This window comes from Sorex araneus, chromosome 11 (genome assembly GCF_027595985.1).
Source record: "Sorex araneus isolate mSorAra2 chromosome 11, mSorAra2.pri, whole genome shotgun sequence".
In the NCBI taxonomy this organism is placed as follows: Eukaryota; Metazoa; Chordata; class Mammalia; order Eulipotyphla; family Soricidae; genus Sorex; species Sorex araneus.
Window position 1 is genome coordinate 58,929,445 of NC_073312.1, and position 25,936 is coordinate 58,955,380.

At 39.6% G+C, this 25,936-nt stretch overlaps 2 protein-coding genes across 2 annotated transcripts in view; one reads left to right on the plus strand and one right to left on the minus strand.

The window, feature by feature from the left end:
• Window positions 1-2,304, plus strand: part of UBE2D1 (ubiquitin conjugating enzyme E2 D1) — a 33,928-nt gene extending 31,624 nt beyond the window's left edge. Inside the window, exon 7 of the mRNA XM_055119500.1 lies at window positions 347-2,304. Coding sequence (XP_054975475.1) covers window positions 347-392 — 46 coding nt within the window. The 3' untranslated portion in view covers window positions 393-2,304. The remainder of the gene's footprint in view (window positions 1-346) is intronic.
• Window positions 2,305-19,672: 17,368 nt separating this feature from the next.
• On the minus strand, window positions 19,673-22,235 carry LOC101542401 (nucleolin-like). Its single transcript, XM_055118967.1, is given in 4 exon segments — window positions 19,673-21,409; window positions 21,412-22,035; window positions 22,038-22,172; window positions 22,175-22,235. Coding segments are annotated over 4 exon segments (2,160 nt in total). The 3' UTR covers window positions 19,673-20,069.
• Window positions 22,236-25,936: the final 3,701 nt, after the last annotated feature.

Sequence of the window (25,936 nt, forward strand, 5' to 3'; positions counted from 1 at the left end):
CTGTTCATTCATTTGTTACTTCTCAGAAGTAACAAGATGAAACAGTATCAGTTTCATTTTGTTACTTCTCAGAGTGGACTCATAGATCTGTATTAACTTGTTTCTTTTTGTTATTTGCAATATAGATATATTTTCATACAGGTTGTAGAGAATTATATTAGTTTAAAAAAATTTCTTTGCTTCAAATATACATGAGCCAAAAATTACATTGACCCAGTTATTGACATGTTTGTGATTGTTTCGACTAATCTTAAGAGAATACAGATAAATCTTTTCATTTTATATAGATAAATATTGCAAAGTTTTTTTAGTATATTTTTACTATATCTCTTTTGTATGCTTACAGATACAACAGACATGCAAGAGAATGGACTCAGAAATATGCAATGTAAAATCAAAAAAAAATCATATATACCAGAGTACTGTAAAATCTAGGTTTCTTCCAACATTAGCAGTAAATTGAGTACTGTTTACTGTTTCATTGTACCATGAGACCCTTTGATTTTTTTACCCATTTTAAATGTATTTCCGAAGCAAGACAAAACAACCTTCCAAAAATATCCTTAAGACTGTGATGAGAGCATTTATCATTTTGTATGCATTGAGAAAGACATTTATTATGATTTTTAAGATACTTGGACATCTGCATCTTCAGCTTACAAGATCTACATGCATCTGAAAAGCAACCAAATTATTTTTTGCTGAATCTAGATGTTTTTACATGAGGAATACTGTATGTGTTGTCTAAGATATGTTTTATAAATCTACATTCAAATTTCATTCTTTGTTAGCTCACTTTATAATTTGTATTTTTTTATTGTATAGACTAAATATATTCTATTTACATGTATGTCAATGTATTCCTTTTTTTCTGTGAACAGTATTGAAAAAGCCCAACAGTTGATAATTAATGGTCTTCCTTGTCTTAGGTATTCTGTAGATCAGTTACAGATTTCTTAAACCTGAATGATCTTTACACTGTAATTCTCAATATATTGATTATGGAGAAATACTTGTTTTTGATTTTGTTATACTTGACTTTATGGCAATGTGAATTAATTGCACTGCTAAGTAGGATGATGTGTAAACTATTTTGTTGCTCTTCACATTTGAATTTTTTTTTGTATAGGCAATATTGACACCTTTTACAGATCCTAATGTAGCTTTTTTCCATATAAATAAAATGCTTTTTCTACTATTTGTCTTGATTACTTAAAAAGTTAAAAATTATCTATCAGTGAGAATCAAAGCACTATATAAAAAATTGCATGAAATTTAATTCCAAATTGTCAAACTAATGGTTTATTGTATTCAGTATTAATTATAATTATATAAATATTACTGATTTAGATTTGTATCTGCTTACCAAATTATCAATTTACAGGATGATAGTCTTTGATCCTTGTTATGGAAGAAATTAGAATTAGGGTTTTTCTTGTATCATGTCTAAAATTGATTATTTGCTATTTTGAGGATAAGGCTTTGTTGAAGAAAAGTGTTGGGCCTGTAGAATAATTAGACTTATTAAAATGCCCCTTTAAGTATAACTGACATTGTATTTTTTCATGTTTTAAAATCTAGAATTTCTAACATAGAATCTTAGTGTCATCATAATTTGAAAGAGGGTGTCCGTTTTTTACTAATAGAAATTATAAAGAAAATTCTAAAATGCTATTTCCTCTGTTTTTATCAATTGCGAGTTAAAAGTGATTTAAATAAGTAGGTTATATTTACAGGTTGTAAAAAAAATCTAGAAAGTTCTTTGTTTTGACTTGAGGAAAAATGCATCTCTTTGATTATTAGCATGCTTACCAAATGAGTGAATTACGTTATATTTAAGAAGAGTTGTAGTTCTTCTGATTATCGCAGTAGCTGTTTAAGTGTGCAAGAATCTGTGATGGGTGTAGTCATTAGCAAAGCATTTAAATCACTGAAGTATTTTACCACGGTTCATTATTATTAAAGCACAAAATAACCCATTGTTAGTAAATATGTGTTTCTTAATGAATGTAAAATAATTAAATGAATTGTGAAATGGATGTTTAAGAAAATATAGACTTAAAAAATAACTATATTGTGATATCTTGAAACAGCCATATGAAAAACACTACTAGCTATATTATTATAAGCTCTTTTGCCCAGAATTTAAACACTTGACATCATTAGATTTAAGTATTTAGTATATTTTGAGAGTGAATGAGTTCTGTTTCTTGAATATCGCCTTTTTTTTAAACTTTTATTTGTGTGGCATTTATTTTTGGAAGTGTCTTTTTTTCTTTATTAAAGTTTTTGAAACTTGCCTAACTCTTGTTTGCTTTTGCCTATATCTGAATTGTAAAATCAGTGCCCACGGAGTGAGCACAGATTCTCATAATTAACTCAAAAATCTGAAAGAATTTAGCGTTGGCATAATCAGTCAGATCACCGTTTTAGATATGTTGTCTTAATCTTATGTTCTCTTAATCTTAACAAAGAGTACATCAGTTAAAATCTGAAGCCAGTTGCTTTAATCTTTATAGATTACCAAATTGAGGACCTACTTAAAATGAAGTAGGTAATCTTTTGGAGATTTAGCATCATACCTCTTGGTACACAGTTGGAAACCCTATTGAGATTGGATTCTGGATATTAGTAACTGCCACATGCAATAAGTCAGTATGATACTAGCTGTAAGGGCATTTCGTTCATGGCCCAATTATCTCAAGAGTCAGTTATTCCTGAAGTACAGGTTTTACAGCTATTCTTTGTTGTTTTAAGTTCTTCAGCATCACCCCTCCATGAAAAATAAAAGTTGGGAAAAAATTTTTAATTTCTTTCGTAAATCAACTACTTATTAAACTTCAGAGCATCAAAAGGTTTTAGGTGATAGGTGTAGCACAAGGGCAATACTAAGTTAATATTCAAAAGTAATTTTTTAAAAATACCATAGTAGTTTTACATTTATTTTATCACCATGATTTGTTCATTCATTGATACTAGTAGCATTTCTAGACTACTCCTACAGTTTTATAAGGTGGAAGAGTAGGGAAATAAACTTTCAGATCAAAGGAGATTTTTGGGTTCAAATGATATAATTTTTGTTAGTTATTTTGAACTAGACTTGGATCCATTTATTCAATGATAAATTTTGAGTTCTGTGGTAGAATCATCAGTGTTTATTAGCTATAGAAATGTGAGTAATGCTTTAACCACGTCTTTTGTGTATTCAGATACTGAATTTTGTCTGTTACACACACACAGAATTGCTTATCTAGTTCAAATCTTTTGTGATTATTAATATTAAATAATAACAAGTCTGAATTTTAAAAGTTTATTCCATTGTGTTGTTCTTTCAAAAGAGTTTTCTTTCTCTCTCTTTTTTTTGTATCTTTGTGTGTTTGGGGCTAAACCTGGTTGTATTCTGAGACAACACCTGGTTCTGTGCTCAGAGGCTGTATATAGTGCCAGAATTTCAACCAGAATGGTGGCTGTAGCACTATGCTAGGCAAACACCTTAACCTTTGTACCACCTGGCCCCAAAAGATTTTCCTTTAAAGCAAATTTAATTGCAAAGTCATAGTCCTAAAGTGTAATACAAATTATTGGTGAGTTTCCCCTTTTAAAACAGTACTTCTCTTGGAGCTGGAGTGATAGTACAGCCGGTAGGCATTTGCCTTGCAAGTGGCCGACCCGGGTTTGATTCCAAGCATCCCATATGGTCCCCCAAACACCGTCAGGAGTAACCCCTGAGCATTGCTGGGTGTGACCCAAAAAGCAAAATAATAATGATAATACTTTTTTTTTTTTTTTTTTTTTTTTGCTTTTTGGGTCACACCCAGCGAATTACTCCTGCCGGTGCTTGGGGGACCATATGGGATGCCGAGGATCGAACCTGGGTCGGCCGCGTGCAAGGCAAACGCCCTACCCGCTGTGCTATCACTCCGGCCCCCATACTTCTTTTTTACTGTTCTGATAGCTGTATTCTGCAAATAAGAAAGCAGGAGCTAAAGAGCTAGGTCAAAGGGCTCATTACATGTTTTGCATGCAAAATACCCTAGTTCATCACATGTCCCTGGAGAGCACTGCTGGGAGCAACTCTTGAATGCAGAGTTGATAGTAGGGAATAAACTTCCTCCCCACCTCCACCCCTCATCCCCATCCCCCCACTGCCTCCCCACCAAACCTCCCATGCTACCAGGTGTGGCCACAAAACAAATGCAAATAATGCAGCAGGTAGAGATTTATCTCATTTGTGAAAAAAAAGTTTTATAGTCTTTTTTGCAGAGCATGGTGGTGATGGGGGGGGCAGGGTCTTTACAGAATGATGTGAACTCCTGAAACTGTCATTGATATGCTTTCACAGGAGTCTTAAATAGTGCTGATAACATTTGTGGCAGCTGATGATGTTGGCTGCAGAAATAAATTATAATGTAAAAGTGTTCTGGTGACAACCAAAAAGTATATATTACATCACTTATTTGTATTGTTGCATTTAAATTTCTTCTGTTATGTGAAATTGTGAGTTTATTAATTCATTTTTTGGTTACATCCAGCTTCATACTCCTAGCCCTGCACTCAGGAATCATTCCTGGCAGGGCTTGGAAAACCTAAGAACCTTATGTGGTGCCAGGCATTGAACTCAGGTCAGTCCCTTGCGAGGAAAGCACTGTCCACTACACGATCTCTCTGGCCCACTTCAGTGATTTTAAATAGTAACTGAACTAGTAAGAAGATGGAATATTTACCCAAAAAAGATTATCATTGGTGGCATTTTTGTAAAATATGTCTCTTTAAAAGTTTACTTAGCACTCTCTTAGTTTTGACTCATTTAGGTAGAATTATGTCTTACCTGCTGAGGCTGAGTCCATCCTGCTGATGAGCAGGGTGCGGTCTATCTCCCGCAGCCAGGAGCAGCCAGTGCATGCTTGCCTGCTTCCTAATCGAGCTGCGGGGAGGACTCACAACCAAGGTGCTGTGCTGTCTTCATTCAGATCGCTCTTAATTCCTTTGGGAGGAAAATGATTTCCCTTTAGTGGAGTGATGGCACAGCAGGTAGAGTGTTTGCCTTGCAGATCCCTATCGCGTATTCGATATGCCAAAAACAGTAACAACAAGTCTCACAATGGAGACGTTACTGGTGCCCACTGGAGCAAATCGTTGAACAACAGGACAACAGTGCTACAGTGCTATGTCTTACCTGGGGAAGAAGTTGCTTTTACTACACTAGCACATGTATAAGTCTGAGCTGTTCTTTTCTCCTATCATTTACTTGATGGGAGAAAACAAGAACTCTTTAGTGCAATAGATCACATTGGGTTGCATATGAATGTGTATGTGTATTATAACCAGTATATATGTTGGAGGAACAGTTGTGATACCATTTGTGTTCGCACATATGACATACTCGTTTGGCGGTCCCATGACCATCATGCATTCAGTGTGTCAACAGAAGAATTCACACCTAAGGTTTATTATAATAACAAGGCCAAGTTACAAAGCTGAATCAGAAGGAAAGAGTTTAGGCAGAATCTGAAGGGCGGAGGTGAGGTGGGGGGAGGGGATTAATGTTTCAACTTCCTATTGCTCTTTCTGAAGGGGGTCACATGACACCTCCGATGTTGAAATGGAGTAACTTGCATAGTTTCTAGGAAAGCCAATTAAAATGCATAAGCCTCATTTAGTTAGTGGGCATTAAGTAATTATGTAAGCTCACTGAAATTCTGATCTCCCAGAAGCAAAGCAAATGTTCATCATTAATTACATTGTTTATTTTATAAACTTAGGCTAGCTCAGCAGATCGACTTTATCACTTTGGGAAAATTCCCAAAGCCAAGTTAGATTTATGCCAAGAGAGCCGACCCAGTAAGCAGTCAGGCAGGCACCATGAGTTGAAAAAACCACTCTCTCTTTGGGGGATCTGGGTACCCTTCTTTGATATCTAGACTCCCAATTATTTTCTCTTGTTCTCTTCATTTAAATATGCCAGTCACACTATTTTGATTACTATAGTCTGTTCCCTGCACCTCATCCCCACACCTCTCTGGTGCTGGGGATTGAACCCAGGGCCACACAAATGAAAGAGATGGGCAGTCCCTGAACCACATCTCCTTTAGAGTATAATAAGTTTTGAAATTGGGAAGTCTGGACCTTACAACTTGTTTCCTTTCGAAATGGTCATGTCGCTTTCGTAACTCCAAATACACTTTAGGATCAGTGCTGCCCTTTCTCCTGAGATTTTAATTGAGATAATACTGGATCCATAGTGCAATTTTGACAAAGTTGCTCTCTTTTATTCTGATTATCAATGGCTGAATCACGAGCCATGCAAAACTGACTCAAAGGAGCGATTTTATTACCCTGATGGGTTCTGTTGGGTCAGTAATGGGAAGGGAGCGTTGTAGGGATGGCTTGTCTGGCCGCAATACTTAGAGCCTTGGCTGGGGGGGCGACTCAATCAGTGAGGGACTGAAATAATTTGGGGCTTCTTCAACAGGATTTTGGCATCTGAACTACAATTGCCTGTGGAACACATAGTTGTGGTTATTCTGTGTGGTGTGAGTGCCTCACTGCAAGGGCGAACACCTGGATAGCAGATGTTCCCAGACAAGGATAACCTGCATGGCTTTTTGTTTTTGTTTTTGTTTTCTTTTCTTTTTTAAAATAGTCTTTATTAGGTACCAAGATTTGCAATATTGTTAATCATCCTTTTCATGGATCCATCATTCCAACACCGCCAGCGAGCTCTCTTCCCTCTACCAGTATCCAAGGACCCCTCGCTCCACCATGTAAACTCAGTTCTGTAGACAAACTCTACAGTTCTGACTTTGACCATCTGTTGTTCCCTTACTATGTTTTTTTTTCATCTCATATTTGAGATATATTTCTATTTTTACACTTGATCTTAGCCAAAAGGCCGAGAAGCGATTAGATTTCTCTTTTTATTTTATTGTGAAGGTGGTGTCAAACACATAGGTAGATAGATTATACATATAGGTAAAAAATCGCCTGGAAGTTCATAAAATTCTAAATCAATGATAAATTGATTAAAAAGTTTTGAAAAACTTTATAGGTATATAAATTTAAAAAAATATAATTTTGTGCTAATACATTTTTTTATTTAAATTTATTTATTTTTAATTAGAGAATCACCGTGAGGGTACAGTTACAGATTTATACACTTTTGTGCTTATACTTCCTTCATACAAAGTTCGGGAACCCATCCCTTCACCAGTGCCCATTCTCCACCACCCGTAAACCCAGTGTCCCTCCCACCCTCCCCAATCCCATCTCCCCCCCACCCCACCCTGCCACTGTGGCAAGGCATTCCCTTCTGTTTTCTCTCTCTAATTAGCTGTTGTGGTTTGCAATAAAGGTGTTGAGTGGCCGCTGTGCTCAGTCTCTATGTGCTAATACATTTTAAGATTTACATGAAATAGATAAATCATAGCACTGTCTGTCACTGTCATTCCATTGTTCACCGATTTGCTTGAGCAGGCACCAGTAATATCTCCATTGTGAGACTTGTTGTTATTGTTTTTGGCATATCCAATATGCCACAGGTAGCATGCCAGGCTCTGCCATGCGGGCAGGATGCTCTCGGTAGCTTGCCAGACTCTCCAAGAGGGATGGAAGAATCAAATCTGGGTTGGCCGCCTGCAAGGCAAACACCCTACCAACTGTGCTATCACTCCAGTCCTAGATAAATTGTACTAATGTAAAATTTACTAAGGGTGAAGGGAGTTAAGGAAAATTTAAGAGGAGAATCTAAATAGGCCTGTGGAAGTATAAAAGTGTGTTTTATCCTAAGGAAGCAATTATTGGCTTTATGTTAGAAATATAATAGAGGGGCTGGAGCAATAGCACAACTGGTAGGGCGTTTGCCTTGCACGTGGCCAACCGGGGTTTGATTCCCAGCATCCCATATGGTCCCCTGAGCACCGCCAGGGGTGATTCCTGAGTGCAGAGCCAGGAGTGATCCCTGTGCATCGCCGGGTGTGACCCAAAAAGAAAAAAAAAAAAGAAGAAAAAGAAATATAATAGAAACTGTGTGTCTAAACTGCATGATTTTTTTTTTTTATTGAATCACCAAGTGGAGGGTTACAAAGTTCTCAAGATTATGTCAGTTATACAATATTCAAACACCCCTCCCTTCACCAGTGCCCATCTTCCATCCCCAACCCCCCCAGTATATCTGCCGCCCCCTCCCACCTCCCTAGTCCCAACCCTTGTACGTGATAAGTTTCACTTCATTTGCGCTTATCTCGATTACATTCCATGTTTCAACACACAACTCCCTACCGTTGCTGGGGTTTCCCCCCCAAAAAGAAAAAGACAGTCCTATTGCCAATGAGGCATTTGATAATTCTCCATTACTAAGCATATAGAGATATTAAGTCCTGCTGTTTGTTACATAACTTTTCTTTTTCCCCCTTGCCCCGCGCCACCGAGTTCACGCCTGTTTAGTAATCGCCACGCTGTCTGACAAAGGGAAAAAAACCGAAGAGGATGGTTATTTCCCGTCATCAGCAAGCGTGGGGCTCTGGCTTAGTTGATAGTCTAGTAGAGTGTCTGGAAGCATAAACTGCATGATTTTTTATAATAGCTTTTAAAGTCACACAGTTTGACTTCTGCTGTAGTATGTTGGTTGAAGCAGCTGCAAGCCTGCCCCAACCATAAATTATAGATGCCCCCAAGATTCCAAAATAAAAAAGTTGATGTCATTACATCTTATTGAAACATCTATTCCATGAATATCTCTATCAATCTATGTATGTACCTATCTATCTATATCTCATTCAATGAACTTAGGTCATCTTTTAAAATTTTGTTTTGGGGTCACACCAGTGGGTCTCAGCTTGCTCCTTGCTCTGCATTCAGGGATCACTCCTAGCTGGTTCAGGGGACCATATGAGGTGCTGGGGATTGGACCTAGGTCAGCCACATATAAGGCAAGTGCCTTACCTATTGTACTGTAGTTCCAGTCCCAAGGCATCTTTAATTTCTAATTGGTTGTAGGATTTTTCCTCCTGTGTAGCAAACAGCCTTGCATATTTCTCATTAGACTCTTAGGTACCTATTTTTTCAAACTTATAAAAACTATATATCCTTTTCTATTTGCATAATTGCTATGAAAAACATTTTTGCTTTATTCACCTGTTTATGCAACAGTGTTTCATTCACCTTTTAAATGTAGATATTTAAAAGATTTTACACTTAATCATGTTACCTATAAACAGTATGACTTCATTTATTTATTTTCAATCTTTCACTGTGCTTGAATTAAATGTGGCCTCTGATATCATGCTGAATAGAAATAGTAGCCTTTGTTCCTAATGGAAAGCATTATTTTAATTATTGGTGTTTACATTACAGAAGCTCTCTTTTATTCCTGATTTATTAAATATTTTTATCACTGAATTTAATCAAATGCTTTTTCTTCATCTCTCAAAATAGTTACTGTGAACTAAGGCAAACAAACTGGCAAAAAAAAAATTAACTCCTAGACTTGGTAAAAACTATGGTGGTTACCAGTGAGAATGGGAAGAGTAGAAGGAAGGGTAGAGAGGTCTTATTAGAGATCTTATTACAGGACTTTATAGTAAGTGCAGTGAATCCTATACACATATAGAAGTGTTAAGTTGTACCCCTGAAATACTATGGTATTATAAACCAATGATGCATTAATAAAAAAGAAAAAGTCATTGTTATTTTTATCATTCTTTTTATCAATATAGTAAGAATTACATGGACTGAAATGCAAATATTCTTATATTTCTGGGCAAAAATCTGTTCTAAAATATTCTAACCTTTTTTAGAAATTACTTAAGGATTTTTTTCAGCTAAAAAGTGCCTTCTCTCTCTATATATATATACATATATATTCAGATATATATCTGGCCCTTTTCTCTGGAAAATTTTGTGTGTAATATTTTGATGATTTCTTCCTTGTGTTGAAGGATACTCAGAAAACATCTGTACTAGAGTCTTCTTTGTGAAAAGACTTTTATTAACAAATAAATCTTTTTGTTCTCAAGTATATATGAGACTAGATATAATTCAGGCGGCTATTTTGTTTCAAGGTTTTTTTGGGGGGGATTAGCAAATTCAATTTAAATAGCCCATCTAGATGGCATAAATGCATAATGTATTTTTTAACTATAATATTTACCTCTTGCATTTTATATTTTTTCTTGACTGACCTTGTTATGGATTATCAATTTAATTAATTCTCAGAGAACCAACATTTGATTTTGTTTTGCTGACCACACCTGGATGTACTCAAGAATCTCGCCTGGTGGTGTTTAGGAGACTGGACTGACTACTCTGGGGACGGAACGTGGGGCTTCCACACACAAAGCATGTGCTCCAGTCCTTTGACACATCTCTCTGACCCTTCAACATTCAATTAAAAGAATGTTCTCTCACATATTTGTTTTCCATCTCTTTGACTTCTGTTTACTAGTTACTACTTTTTGTAGCTTTTTTTAAAAAAAGCTTTGAAAGTCACATCCGGTAATATTTAGAGCTCACTCCTGGCTCTGCACTCAAGAATTACTCCTGGATCAAGGATTCATAACAAGTGCCTTACCTGTTGTGAATTTTAATAAATGTTACACTTGCAAAGAATATAAATTATTATACAGTCACTGTCACAGTCATCCCGTTGCTCATCAATTTGCTCGAGCGGGCGCTGGTAGTGTCTCCATTCGTCCCGGCCGTGTGCTAATGTAGCCCAATGGCATCTGCTCGCTCCAGGAACACGAAGAGCATGTTATTGTTACTGTTTTTGGCATATCGAATACGCCAGAGGTAGCTTGCCAGGCTCTGCCATACGGGTGGTATGTCCTCGGTAGCTTGCCAGGCTCTCAGAGAAAAAATATTATACAGTATTTCAATTAAATCAGTGTTCATTGTATCTATACTATTTGTTTAATTTAGAATTAAGAATGATATATGAGGAGGCCAGAGCAATAGTATAGTAGCGAGGGCTTTTACCTTGCATGCAGCCAACCCAGATTTGATCTTGGCACCACGTATGGTTCTCTGTGCCCTACTAGGAATAATTCCTTTACAGAGCCAGTAGTAACCTCTGAGCATGATTAGGTGTGGCCCCATAACTAACAACAACAACAAAAGAATGACATATGCATGCTGTAAATCTGGGTTTGATCTCCAGTACCACACGGTCCTCCAAACACCACCAGGTGTGACCCACAAAACAAAACAAAACAATGGACATTAAACTTTTCTCTTTATGATTGTGGATACACACATACTATAAACACACCTAAAATTGTGGTTTCTTACTGGCAAACTGACCCCTTTTTCATTAAGAAATGTTTACAGTAATGCCTTGTTTTAAAGTCTACTTTAATATATTAATATTAATATTAATTAATATTAATATTAATTAACAGTGACACTGTCACTGTCATCCCTTTGCTCACCGATTTGCTCGAGTGGGCACCAGTAATGTCTCCATTGTGAGACTGGTTGTTACTGTTTTTGGCATATCAAATACGCCATGAATAGCTTGCCAGGCTCTGCCATGTGGGTGAGATACTCTCGGTAGCTAGCCGGGCTCTCCTAGAGGTTAATATTAATCTTACACATATTTTGGGGGGTCTCTTTGGGTCATACTTGGTGATGCTCAGGGGTTACTCCTGGCTCTGCACTCATAAATTACTCCTGGTAGTGCTCAGGACCATATGAGACTATGGGGTTCGAACCTGGATCGGTCACTTGCAAGGCAAATGCCCTACCTGCTGTACTATCGCTTTGGCCCCTTAGACTTATATTTTTGACTAGTATTTCCAATATATAGTTTTTTTATTTACTAGTGCATGAATTTTATTTATAATAATTTTATAAATTATGAATTAATTATAATAATTAATTTATTTATTAAATAATTAATAAAATAATTATTATCATTTTATTTATTTTTATTTACTAGATTCTTTGTGTCTATTTTTAAATGTTTCTCCTATACTCATTATATAACTGAGTTTTGTTTTATTGTTTTCCAATATGGTCTATTACTCTTTTAAGTGAAATATTTAGTTATTTGCACTTAATGGAATTACAGACTCTACCATGTTCCTGTGTTAGGTGAGCCATGTTTTATGTTTTCCCTGTTTCATGCCTTCTTTGTCAATCTATTTAAATTGATTACTTCAGTTTGTGTTTGGTTTGGGGCCACACCTGCCAGTGTTCCGGGGTTACTCCTGGCTCTGTGCTCAGGGATTATTCCTGCTGGACTCAGGCAATCATCTAGTGCTGGAGATTGACTCTGGATAAGCTGCGTGCAGCTCAAATCCCCTACTACTAGTATTATTTCTTTTTTTTTATTTTTTATTGTGGAAAGTTACAAATTTACAAAGTTTTCAGGTTTAAATCTCAGTTATACAATGCTCGAATACCCATCCCTTCACCAGTGCTCATATTCCACCACCAAGAATCCCAGTATAGCTCCACCCCGACTAGTATTATTTCTTTGGTCCCTGAATTAATCAATTTTTATAGCAGTCCGATTTCTACCTTTGATGTCTTGTTGGATGTTTTTTGTATTTTTTTATGTTTGTGATTATCCTAAACTAAATAACCCACCTTTCACTTATAGTTTAACCCAACGTACTACAAATATCATTTTCCCAGTAATGAAAGAACTTATACCACTTGGACTCTATTACCCTTTTCCACCTTTTGCATTATTATTGTTATGCATTTATTCCTTGGCATGTGTTAAATACCACACGACATTCATGCTTTTATTTTGTGTGCCACTCTATGTATACTAACCTCTGCATTTCCTTTTTCTAGTGCTCTTGTTTCACTTTCATGTTTCCATCTAAGGTCATTCTTCATTTCACTAAAATAATTTATTTACTAAATCGTTTAGTGCAGATTTGCCAGTGGCAAATACCCCATTTTCCTGGTTTTTTTCACTTTGCTTTTGTTTTCATTGGATAATTTTACTGAGAATGAAATTCTAGCTTAATATGTTTTTTCTGTGTTTTAAAGATACCATAGAATTATGCTGATTCTACAATACTGTTGAAAATCAGCTCTTTTATTGTTGCTGCCTTAAAAATAGTATGTCTATTTTTTCTACTTGTAATATTTTTTGTAGTAGCTTTGAGGTGTTATTCTTTTTATTTATCATGCTTGAGGTTTACAGAGCTTCTGAGCCTATGGCTTCATATATTTTCATCATTTGGGGACAACCTGTGCCAGTCTTTAATCATATATAGCCTTTACACTATTCCTTTTATTCCCAGTAGGTCTCCACTATAAAATATATTAGATCTTTCAATTGTATCCCACATATTTTCTAACATATTCTGGGGAGGAGGAGATATTTATGTGTAATATGGACATTTAGTGTTCACTTTTTCTTCCAGTTCATTATTTCTGTCTTCTGTATCTGATTACTCTTAAACCTATCCAATTGTAGTTAAGTTTAGACGTATTTTTTAATTATATAACTACATTTTTTAATTTAAAAATGTTTATTTTAATGATACTGGAGAGACTAGTTTGATCCCCAGAACTCCATATGATCTCCATGAACCCAGTCAGAAGTGATCCCTGAGTACAGAGCCAGGAGTGAGCACTATAGGGTGTGTTCTCAAAACAACAAAAAAAGCTTTTAAAAAATGTTGACTGTAGTTTACAATTGTATCAATTTTTATGATATGTATTTGACCCAGCAATACCACTTCTGGGAATATACCGTGGGGGCCCCAAAACACACCGTAGAAACACCATCTGTGCTCCTATGTTCATTGCAGCAATCTTCACAATAGCCAGAATCTGAGTGCCTGAGGACAGACGAATGGATAAAGAAGCTATGGTACATCTGCACAATGGAATACTATACAGTTGCTAGGAAAAATTAGCTCATGAAATTTGCCTATAAATGGATGGACATGGGGGGTCTCATGCTGAATGAAATGAGTCAGAGGGAGAGGGACAGATATAGAATGACTGCATTCATTTGTGGTAAAATATATATGTATACATACACATATAAATACATAAATACATATGTATACATACATAATATATATTAGAAAACTAATATCCACAGCCAGGAAAAATAGGGATTGGGGGACTGGTCAATGGCTGGAATCAACCACAAGTGTGTGTGGGGAGGATGGTAGGTAGGATAGAGAAGAAAAGAGTATAACAATAATAGCTGGAAATGATCACGTTGGACAAGAACTGAATGCTGAAAGTAGGTAAGGGGATATTCCTGATAACATTTCAGTATCTGTATTTCAAACCACAATGCTCAAAAGGGGTTGGGGAGGGGGGAGAGAGAGAGACAGAGACAGACAGACAGAGATAGAGATAGAGAGAAGTGCCTGCCATAGATGTGGGGGTGGGGCTGAGGGGTGATGGGGAGGAAACTGGGGACACTGGTGCTCAGAAATGTACACCGGTGGAGGGATGGGTGTTGGAACACTATAACTGAAACCTAATCATGAACAGCTTTGTAAGGGTTTATCCCTTAATGATTCAATTAAATTTCTTTTTAACAAATAAGCACTTTAGCACTGTCATCCCATTGTTCATCGATTTGCTTGAGTGGGCACCAGTAACATAAAACAAAGTAAAACTGTTCATGATCTGGAAGAAACCTGCAGAACCATCACCACTACAGGGGCTGGAGCAATAGCACAGCAGGGAGGGCATTTGCCCCTTGCATGCGTCTGACCCGGGTTCGATTTCCAGTATCCTGTATGGTCCCCGAGCACCACCAGGAGTAATTCCTGAATGCATGAGCCATGATGCACACCTGTGCATCACTCGGTGTGACCGAAAGAGCAGAACCATCACCACTACCAAGTGTTCAAGTCCCTCCAGCATCCCTGCACACCCCACTGCATGCACACCCGCTCTCCATCCTGCATAGGTAACCTCAGCTTTGCAATCAAAGGCTTTGACCTCAGTTTTGTTTCTTAATGTACTACACATAGGACTATATTTCGTTTTTTAAAAATTGAGGGGGCATGTAAAGAGATGGTACAAGGATCACGGCTCTTGCCTTGCATGTAGCTGACTCTGATTCCATCACTGGCACCACATATGGTCCCCTGAGCAATGTGAGGAGTTGAGCTAAGCACAGAGCTAGGAGTAGGCCCTGAGCACCATTGGGTGTGCCTCCAAACAAAGAAAGAAAGCAACTATTCAGCTTTCTGTGTTTCCAAAATTATTATTTTTCACCTTTGTAATTTTCTATTACTTGAACACCTCAGTTATTTTAGAGTCCATTGTCCACTAACGTCAGGAACTGAATCACCTTTGGGTGTGCTTTTATCAAAAGCTAAACATTATGTATAGAAATGTTCAAAATTAGTCTAGAAGCTATTTTCGACCAGAGAGGGCTTACCTCCTCCTGTGTTGGTCAAAAAGCACATGACCTTAAAGCAACCAGGAGCTTCACTGAGTTAAGGCTGGTTTGCAGCTTAATCATTAATCTACGTGTGCGGTTTGCCCTTCTGCATCATGCACTGCCTCTAGACCGTCAGTTTCCTCAGTATAGATAAACTCCAAGAAATCCTATGCTGCTTTTCTGTATTTCACAATTTTAACCTCTTTCTTCTTAGAGCTGCAGAATTTGACAAACATCTGAGAGGGAACAAACCATATGTTTGAAGTCACTATCACTTTTGATCTATGAAACACTCCTGAATTTTTTTTGTCATAAGCAGTTGGTCTCTGTGAGAGATCAAGCTTGAGTTCTTCGACTTTCACCACCTTAAAAAATTGGTGCTCCAAGGACAGTAGATACAAGGGCCAGCGGGATTGCCCCATAGCTGGAAGACTGCTTCATGAGCGGAAGGGAGAAGGCAGGTGGAATAGAGAAGGGATCACTAAGAAAATGATGGCTAGAGGAACCAGTTGGGATGGGAGATGCATGCCGAAGGTAGATAATGGACCAAACATGATGACCTCTCAGTGTCTGTGTGGCAAGCTATAATGCCCCAAAGTAGAGAGAGAGTTTGGGGAATATTGTCTGCCACAGAGGTAGGGGGAGGGTGGGAAAGGGGGAGTATACCCAGGATATTGGTGGCGGAGAATGTGCACTGGTGGAGGTATGGGTGTTTGATCATTGTGAGATTGTAACCCAAACATGAAAGCTTGAAACTATTTCACAGTGATTCAATAAAATTTAAAAATTAAAAAAAAATTGGTGCAGGAGATTGGAGTCATAGTACAACAGGTAAGATGTTTGCCTTGCAAGTGGCAGACCCAGGTTTGATCCCTGGCACCTTTTATGGTCCCCCAACCCAACCAGGTGTGATCCCTGAACATAGTCGGGAGTCAGGAGTAACACTGTGCACTGCTGGGCTTAGCCCCATGCACCCCTCCCCAAAAATTAACCCAAAATTTGTGCTCTGGTCAGCGGTGGGGTGAAGAGAGAAGCAGGACTATATATAAATTGATGTCCAGTTCGAGTTTCCCCGAAATCTCTCCGGCCCGCGGAGAAACAATAGTGGAAAGCGCTCCTAATTGGGTAGGTTCTATGAGCGGTCCCGACCTGAGAATAAAACTGGTGAGGTTAAAAAGAAAGAGGCTCAAGACAACACATGCTGATCAAGAGCGTCTTTATTAGCAGTCATGCTGGTTTTATACCTTTCTTAGCAGGGGGTTGGTACATGAGTTGTCAATCATCAGGGAAGTGTCTTCTCAGACCAAATAAGGAAAAGTTCAGGGTGTTCTTTGGTGGGCTTACAATATTCTCTAAGAGTCGGTTGAGAAATAGTGGGGAGGGGAAGACAAGGGTTTATCTGGCAGGAACATCTGTCAGGAGGAATGTACAAGGTTATGTAAGCTAGAGTATGGCTTTTAGTGTAGAGGAAGGCACTCTACTCTACGGACTCTTGGGGACTCGTGGTTAACTGCCCTGGACTACTTTTACTTCTAGAGGTTAGCTATTTCCTTTGTCACAAGGGCACCTGTGCCTCAGGTTATGCAAAGCTGGTAATGGAATTTTCTGGTTTGTCCAGAGTAAAGGTTGCAGGGCCCTCTTTTGTTCAGGGTCCTGAACAGTCCCCAACAGTCCAGTCCTCATTTGATCTTTTGGGGGAGCTTTTCCTCTGGTAGAACTTTGCCCTCTCAACACTTCAGGAAACTATAGTTTTCAGGTATTCAGGATATTTTTGTTGTTTGGTTGTTTTTTAGGCCATACCTGGAAGTACTCAAGACTTACTCCTGGTGGGCTCAAGAAACCATACAGGGATTGAGTTTGGGTCAGCCACATGCAATGTAAGACCCTACCCACTGTACTATCTCTCTGGCTCCAAGAAAATAATTCTCTATGGAAGTTAAAACTTTTTTGTTTGTTTTTTTTTTGGGGGGGGGGCAGACCCTATGATGCTCAGAGGTTACTCCTGACTTTGCACTCAGGACTCATTCCAGCCTCTAAACTTATTACTTTTATCATTATTTTTTATTTTGCATAAAATTTTTTAGTATTTATCTCATGCAACACTGTTTTAAATATATTTTGTTTTCTGAAGTACAATCATGGAGTCACTATGAGAGTACAGAGGGTAGGGCATTTGCCTTGCACTCAGCCAACCCAAAATGGATCCAGGCATCACACCCCCTTGAGCATGCCAGGAGTGACTCCTGACTGCAGAGCCAGAAATAAGTCCTGAGCACCACTTTGTGTGGCACCAAAAAAAATGGAAGTATAATCATGACCTTACGTATATATGGAATTTACACATGTTGTTTTCTTTTTCTGAAAACACCTCCATTCTTCCCCACATGAAAACACAGTTCAAATGTCACCTCCTCGATGAGTTTTCCACTACTATCCTTAGCAAATTTAAACAGATGGATCATGCCTTAGTCATCCCTATATTTTTAGACTCTGCAGCATCTAGTAATGTACTAACTTCTACTAGGAACTCATTAAAATTATAAAGGGTAACATTAAAGTTGGGTTTTGGAGGGATATATAGAACAATATATAGGAAATATAGAACAATACAGATAGAAGTATATATAAAGAAAAAAGTGAATAGATAATAAAGCAAAAAGTACCATTCACTCACTGCTGCTTTGCTCAGGTATAGCAAGCATTAAGCCAACATCACATATTCTTAATGAATATAAATTTATGAGTGTTTTTAGCTTTCAAACTTCGAGCCTAAATAATTTTGAATGATTGGATGAGTGAGGAAATAAAAAAGAAATTAAGATGTAATTTTAACAGTTACATGTTAATTAAGCCATTAGAGTATTCCTAAGGATAGAAAAAATAGTTACTGTTAAAAAATCTGAAGCATCATGATTGCTTCCCCAATATTGTACTTACATAAATTCAAATATGATCTCAGGGCCAGAACGATAGTACAGTGGGCAGGGCATTTGCCTTGCATGCAGCTGACAGGATTCAATCCCTGGAATCCCATATAGTCCCCCTACCACTGCCAAGAGTAATTCCTGAATGCAGAGCCAGGAGTAACCCCTGAGCATTGTCAGGTGTGACCCAAAAAAGCCAAAAAGAAAAAAATATCAGTATCATTTCAAAGTCTACAGTGAATTCAGAGTGGGACATTTTGTTTTGTTTTATTTTATTGGGTCACACCCAGCAATGCTCAGGGCTAACTTCTGGCTCTAGGCTCAGGGAATACTCTTGGTGGTGCATGGGGGAAGACATGGGCTGCCCAGGATCAAACCTGGTCAACTACATGCAAGGCAAGGGCCCGTCTCACTCCACTCTACTCTCTCTCCAGCCTTGAAGGTAGAAATGTTTAACAGATTTAACAAGGAAGGGAGTCCTTCATATGCATACCTATAGTTATACATATGATCTGGGTATCAGTTTTCACACCTGTACATTACAAATAATTCTCTTATGAGATTTATAAAATTGTTAGAGATAACAAAATGTTTGCAATATAGTTAAGTAAAATATAATATTTATTTATATTGCTCAAGTTTTACAATGTCAGAACACTATAGATCATCTTTTTTTCTAGTAACATTATTTCATCAATATAATGATTCTAGTTCTCATATCAGCTTTTAGGAATATCTAGCAATGCAAATTTTGGTTTTATAAATATGCATAAAATTACAGCTGTCCTTTTTGCTTGTCTTACCTTCTGCTGACTCATAGAATGAGCTTAGAAATAGAAAAGCTATATTTGTTTGTGTAATGCTGCTCCAGCAATGGCTAAAAATAACTGATATGCTCTTAATTAAGGCTGCATGCAGATTTTCTTCTAATTGAGAAATAAATCATGAAGTAATTTGGATATATGGGAACTATTAACAAGTAATAGATCTTTCTAATTTCTCTCCCTCTCACATCTTTGTGTATTCTGATTTTCAAGTCAAACTAGTGAGGCAATAATAAATCTTAAGTGAATGTAAATGGTTTGAAGGAAAATATTATACATGCAGAAAAAGAACTTGTATAATTTTTAAAGTCTTGATTTACAGCAAAGATAAACTAGTCAATTATCCAGATTATAACTTTTTCATGTAATGAAGTGTTACACTTTTGTACTCTGTGTGTTTGTACTTGGTAGCTTTGGGCCAACAATAATATCTTACTCTTTTAGTGTTAATTACAATTATTATTACAGTGATATTTAATTTCTGATGAATAAATTATCTTTTAAAAATTATTAGTGAATGACCATGAGGTAGTTACAGATTTACATTTTTTTTTCAGAGTTCAGGACTTTTAATTTGTCCCAAAGTAGCTGAAGCAAAAAAAAACATAAAACATTCTGTTTTCCTTTACACCCCCGAACACAAAACAAAAAACAACTATTTGTAGGAAAAAATGGTTTTGTACATGGGAAGAAACAATATAAATTCAAAACTTACAGATAAGGGTTAGCTCTATCACTCATCTCTTTAAAAAGTTTATACAAATATCCAGTCAAAACCAACAGTATTCTCCCTTGAAATGTTATCTATACCGATTTCCAAGTAGACCACAGAACTGTATACTGTCTTGGAATGTCCTCGGAAGGCTCTGTCATTGATCAGGTAACAGAGTAAAAACCTCAGAGTCCTTTCAAATGGAAGGAAAAAATGAGGGATCGAATAAACTATTCAAATTTCGTCTTCTTTCCTTGTGGCTTGTGATCTCCGCCTCCTCCTCTGCCTCCTCGGAAGCCTCCTCTGCCACCAAATCCACCTCGACCTCCTCTGCCACCAAATCCACCTCGACCTCCTCTGCCACCAAATCCACCTCGACCTCCTCTGCCACCACCTCAGCCACCAAAGCCACCTCGACCTCCACCACGACCACCAAAACCACCTTCACCCTTAGGCTTGGCCCAGTCCAAAGTAACTTTGTTTCCATCAATCTCTCCGTCTTCCATGACCTCCTTGGCAGCTTTGGCATCTTCCTCACTGTTGAAATCTACAAAACCAAACCCTTTGGAGGATCCAGTCTCCCGGTCAGTGACTATCCTTGCCCTAACGGAGCCATCAAACGACTCTTTCAACGTCTCCTCTGTGGTTTCCTCAGATAACCCTTTGACAAACAATGTTTTGGATGGCTGGCTTCTTGCATTGGGTGATCCCCTGGGTCCTTGCAACTCCAACCTGATTGCTCTGCCCTCAATTTCTCTTTTATTACATGAATTTAAAGCTTCCTTAGCATCTTCAAATGAGGCAAATTCTATAAATGCATACCCTTTAGATTTGCCATTTTGGTTTTGGGGCACTTTGATAAAAGTTGCCTTCTCAAATACTTCTTGAAGAGTTTCTTCTGTTGCACTGTAGGAAAGGTTGCTTAAAACCAGGGTTTTGGATTCACCACTCCAAGTGCTATTCTTTCCACCTCTGAAGTCCTGATTTTGACCCTTCTCTCCAGTATAGTAGAGGGAAATGGACCGTCCGTCTATTTCTGTTCCCTGTTTTTCTTCTAATGTTTTCTCTGCATCAGCTTCTGTTTTAAATTCAATGTAAGCAATCCCTTTACTCTCCCCATCTTTGCTGACTAATCTGATATCCACAGCATCATCAAATATTTCCTTTAATTCATCCTGAGTAACTTTGTAAGGCAGATTTTTAGCCAGAAGTGTTCTTGCATCTCGATCTTTCTTACTGTCTTTTCCCTTTGGTTTTTCTAGTTTAATTTCATTGCCAAACATTCTTAAACCAGTAAGTTCCAAGGCTTTTTCCAAGTCTTCAGCAGATTCAAAATCCACATAACCAAACTTCCTAGATACACCAATTCTGACATCTACAACAGCAAGGTCATTTTTAGCAAAAAGATCACTGATACCAGTCTTTAACTCGGGGGCAGATTTGTTGAAGTTCAGGTTTCCAACAAAGAGATTGAAAGATGTCGTTGGTTCATTGCCTTCTGCTTTCTGTTTCTTGGCTTCAGGAGCTGCTTTCTGCTTGACCATTTCCTTCTTTCTTTTCCCAGGTGCTCTTCCTCCTCTTCCTCGTCCTCCTCTTCCTCATCATCCTCGTCATCATCCTCATCCTCGTCTTCATCGTCCTCATCATCATCTTCGTCCTCATCCTCATCTTCTTCAGCCATATTCTTGGCCTTTACAGGAGCAGCTTTTACGGGAGCTTTCTTTCCCTTGGCTGGTGTAATTTCCATAGGTTCTTCTTCTGAGTCCTCTTCATCATCCTCCTCGTCTTCATCGTCGTCTTCATCATCATCGTCATCATCATCCTCATCGTCATCATCTGAGGCAGGGGCAACAGCAGCTGATGTTTTTATCATGGTTGGCTCAAATTCATCTTCATCCTCATCCTCCTCATCTTCGTCGTCGTCATCATCTTCTTCACTGTCATCCTCATCCTCGTCATCACTGTCTTCTTTCTTAGCACTTTTGCCATTCTTTGCCCCCTTGGCCAGGGGGACTACTCCCTTCTTCCCAGACACTGCCACCATGGCTTTGCCTGGCGTGGCGCCCTTCTTGCCCGGTGTTGCCACTTTGGCTGGCGTAGCTGCTTTCGTGGATGGTGGAGGAGCTGCTCCCTTTTTGCCAGGAGTGACAACTGCTTTCCTAGCTGGTGTGGCCGCTGCGCCTTTTCGGGTGGGGAAACCACCACCTGCTTTGCTGGAGTTGTGACGCCCTTCTTGCCTTCTTCCTGAGGGATGATAATCTCCTCTTCTCCACTGCTATCATCGTCTTCATCTGCGGACACTTCCTCGTCGTCACTGTCTTCTTCTACCTCCTTGGGGGAGGAGCCACTTTCTTGGTGTCACCTTGATTTTTACTGGCCTTGGCGAGTTTCACCATGACGGCGTGTGCGGCGGGCGAGTGGCGCAGAGGAGCCCAGAGGAACCCAAGCGACGTCGATGGCGGCCGCTGGGACTCAGATTTACATATTTTTGTGCTTGTGAATAAATTATCTTAAAAGTGGTGTTAATACTATAATATTCTTCCTAGAAATTTATTTTATTTGAATTCAGAATCATATCTATTACTTGTGCTGAATCCAGTAGGTGATTGCTTCTATTTCTTACAGCTTATTCAATGTTTAGCACTGTAGAACTGTTGTCCCATTGTTCATCGATTTGCTCCAGTGGGCACCAGTAATGTCTCCATTGTGAGACTTCCTGTTACTGTTTTTGGCGTATCGAATACCAGAGGTAGCTTGCCAGGCTCTGCTGTGTGGGCGGGATATTCTGGTAGTTTGGCAGGCTCTCCTCGGGGGAGGAGTCGAACTCGGGTCAGCCATGTGCAAAGCAAACACCCTCCCACTGTGCTATCGCTCCAGTCCTATTCAATGATTATAGTCACAAAATTCCTGCTTTATCTCAAGAATAAATTCTCTAATATTATTGTACCCAGGGAATTATCTTGGACTGATAGCTGCTGCTACTGTACTAGTGATACCTTCAGTTTATCAATATGCAAGTATGAACTAAACATGATCATTGCTTTCATATACCTATTACACTTTCACATGTTCCTACTTGTACATGTCACGGGCCCTTTTGTTTGCATATTTTCTAACATATAGTTGATATTATGCATTAAGCCAAGTTTGTATAAAACATGCATATATACTATGGCTTTTTTGGGGGGGGGGCATACACTGCTGTGCTCACAGCTTACTTCCAAATCTGGGCTCAGGGATCACTCCTAGTAGGGATATAAGTAATGTTTTGAAGGAATGGGAGTAGAAGAACTTTTTGAAAAAATAAAGGAACTAAACTCTGCAAGACTAAATTTCATGTAAGACCAGAAGCCTTTTGGTTCAAAGAAAATCTGAGTAACTTAGAACTCTATTTTGTTTTTTAATACTGCATTTATAAAAAAATTATCACTGCAATGCAAATGAATTTTAAGTAATATGCTGTCTCATAAAAATTGCATAATTTTTAGACAGCTACAGTAAGATTTATCAAATGACACTTTAAAATATAAGTTGGCTGGAGAGTTAATATAGTGGGTAGGGCACTTGCTTTGAACGTGGCCAATGCAGGTTCAATCCCTGGCACCCCATATGGTCCCCGGGTCCCTCCAGGAGTGATTCCCTGAGTGCAGAGCCAGGAATAAGTCCTGAGCACTGGCAGGTGTAGCCCAATAACCAAAAATCAAAACAAAAAGGTGTTGTTGTTTTTTTAATGGGAAAAAGATGGTAGAGAGCACGCACTCTACCACTGAGCTAAATCCTAAATCACGTTTTTCAAAAAATGAGTGTTGATGCCCTCGGCCAGATAAATCCGGAGCTGCTGAGAGCAAAACAAACCCTCTGTGCCTAAAGACTTTGATTCCAGAGACCTTCTAACACATTTTGGCATCCAGCGCAGCTTCTTACAGCAATGCACTGGGACTGTGAGCTGGGCTACAACTCCGCGCTGCCCGGAGATGAATCTTTCCTCTCCACTCTGTTTTTCTGTATGGAAAATGGCGGCAGCAGCGACATCCACGTGGCTGGAGCCACCTTCTAAGACTCCTAACCCAGAGGTATACGGTTTTTACACTTGGGGCTCCTAGGGAATCATGGGAAGTGGGTGTAACCGGCACGCCCTCAGAGCAAAATGGACCCTCTGCGCTAAAAGACTTTGATTCCAGAGACCTTCTAACACATTTTGGCATCCAGCGCAGCTTCTTACAGAAATGCACTGGGACTGTGAGATGGGCTATGCAATTTCTGGCAGAATTTTCCCTGGACTTTATGCAGAAATCCAAAACCATGCGGACACGGCTGTGTCTGCGCGACTTAATATCTCTTAATTGTCAGCAATGTGAAACGGTTCCTTTTTAGCAGGTCTGACTTTGGGGGGAAACTCCAAATAATAAGAGTGAGTTTTTTGTTGAAATATTGGAGGTAATCAAAGTAGCAGCCACTTCTCTAGACTGTGAACTAAGCAACAGCCCCACGCCAGCCAAGAAGAGGAACTATCCCTCTTTCCCGGTTGTTTCCCAGTTCAGGGAGAAACGTGGCATGGCGTCCACCATACTATGAGGCGTGTAAAGGGGGTTGAGGGGGAAAAAAAGAAAAGGAAAAAGGGAAAAACCAACAATAGTGTTGTGTTGAAATATGGAATGTAATCAAGGTAAAGAGAAAATGAAGTGAAATCCATCAGTTATACAGTTGGGGGTGGGGGGGGGCGGGGGTGGGAGGTATACTGGGGTTTTTGGTGGTGGAATATGGGCACTGGTGAAGGGATGGGTGTTTGAATACTGTATAACTGAGACATAAGCCTGAGAACTTTGTAACTTTCCACATGGTGATTCAATAAAAAAAAAAACGAGTGTTACTTTATATCAAAGATCTGAAAGAACAAAAAGTTCTAGAGTAAAAGATGGAAAACATTTTATTAACTAAAATGTACATAAAGTGTACAAGATGGGAAGTTTGAACAGATGACCCGAAGGTCCTTTCAACCCTGAGTCTATGAAAAAGGAAGCTGTGGGTTTGGTCCTTTGAAGTAACTTCTTTGGGAACACTCTCATTAACGTTCACGGGGGGTGCAGGGAGTCTCTCCCTGTGATCCTCCACCAATCTGGCCAGACATTCAGTACTGGACTGGAGTGCACGGTGCTTCTCTGACCCCTGCTCTACCCAGGGTTGTACCTGGTTGTGCTGGGGTAACATCTTCAAGTTTAGGTCGTCCCAGTCTTCAAGCTGATGTCGCTTACAAAGAAAACGGTTGTCTGGGCCATCAAGTATCTCAAGGCATCCTCATCGCATCATATTCTCAGGACTTGGGCTGGGAAAACGGAACTAATCCATCATTTTCCCTTGCAGTGCTGGAAATCTTCAGGGAGGAGAGGAGGTGACATCCCCCCCGCCCCCCCCACGGTTCTAGACTTGAATCCTAGCTCTGAAACTAGACACTGTTTCCAGCTCACGAGAAAGCGGATCCTTTTACATAGGAAGTGTTTGGTGTCAGGCTTGAAGACCCCCGCCCTGGTCGGTGATGGTCTCAGTGACCCGGATCCGAATGCCTTAAATGTGGTCCTCTTCTCATGACTGTCAGGACCTGTCGTGAGGTCGCAAAGCGCTTGGTACAATGCAGTGCAGAGTCTGTTAGCTGCACCCGCAGCGCCGTGCACGCCTTCCGGGGCGCGTCCACAGCTGCCCCAGTCCCCCGCTGGGTTCGAGGTGGACGGCGGCGCGTAAGCGCGGGACTCGGCCCGGCCAGCCTGGGCAGCGCGGACGGCACAGGCGGTTCCGTGTCCTCGCGGCAGCCCCGTCTGTTACGTACCAGCCGTGGGCGCCGCAGTCACCGGCGGACGCCGGCCAGAGCCCAGCCCCGCCGCGCCGGCCAGCGCACCTCCACCGGCCCCCTGGCCCCGCTCAAGGTGGGCACACGTAGGCGTCTCCGCAGCGCCCCCTCGAGGCCGGGGAGCCGGCCGGCGTCCCCGCCGCGGCCGCCGAGCTCCCCGCGAGCCCGCCCATGGGGCGCGCCTACCACGCCTGCGCCGGCTCAGCTTCGTCCCGCCTCTTGGGCGCTTACCGGAAGCCGCCCCGTTTCCCATAG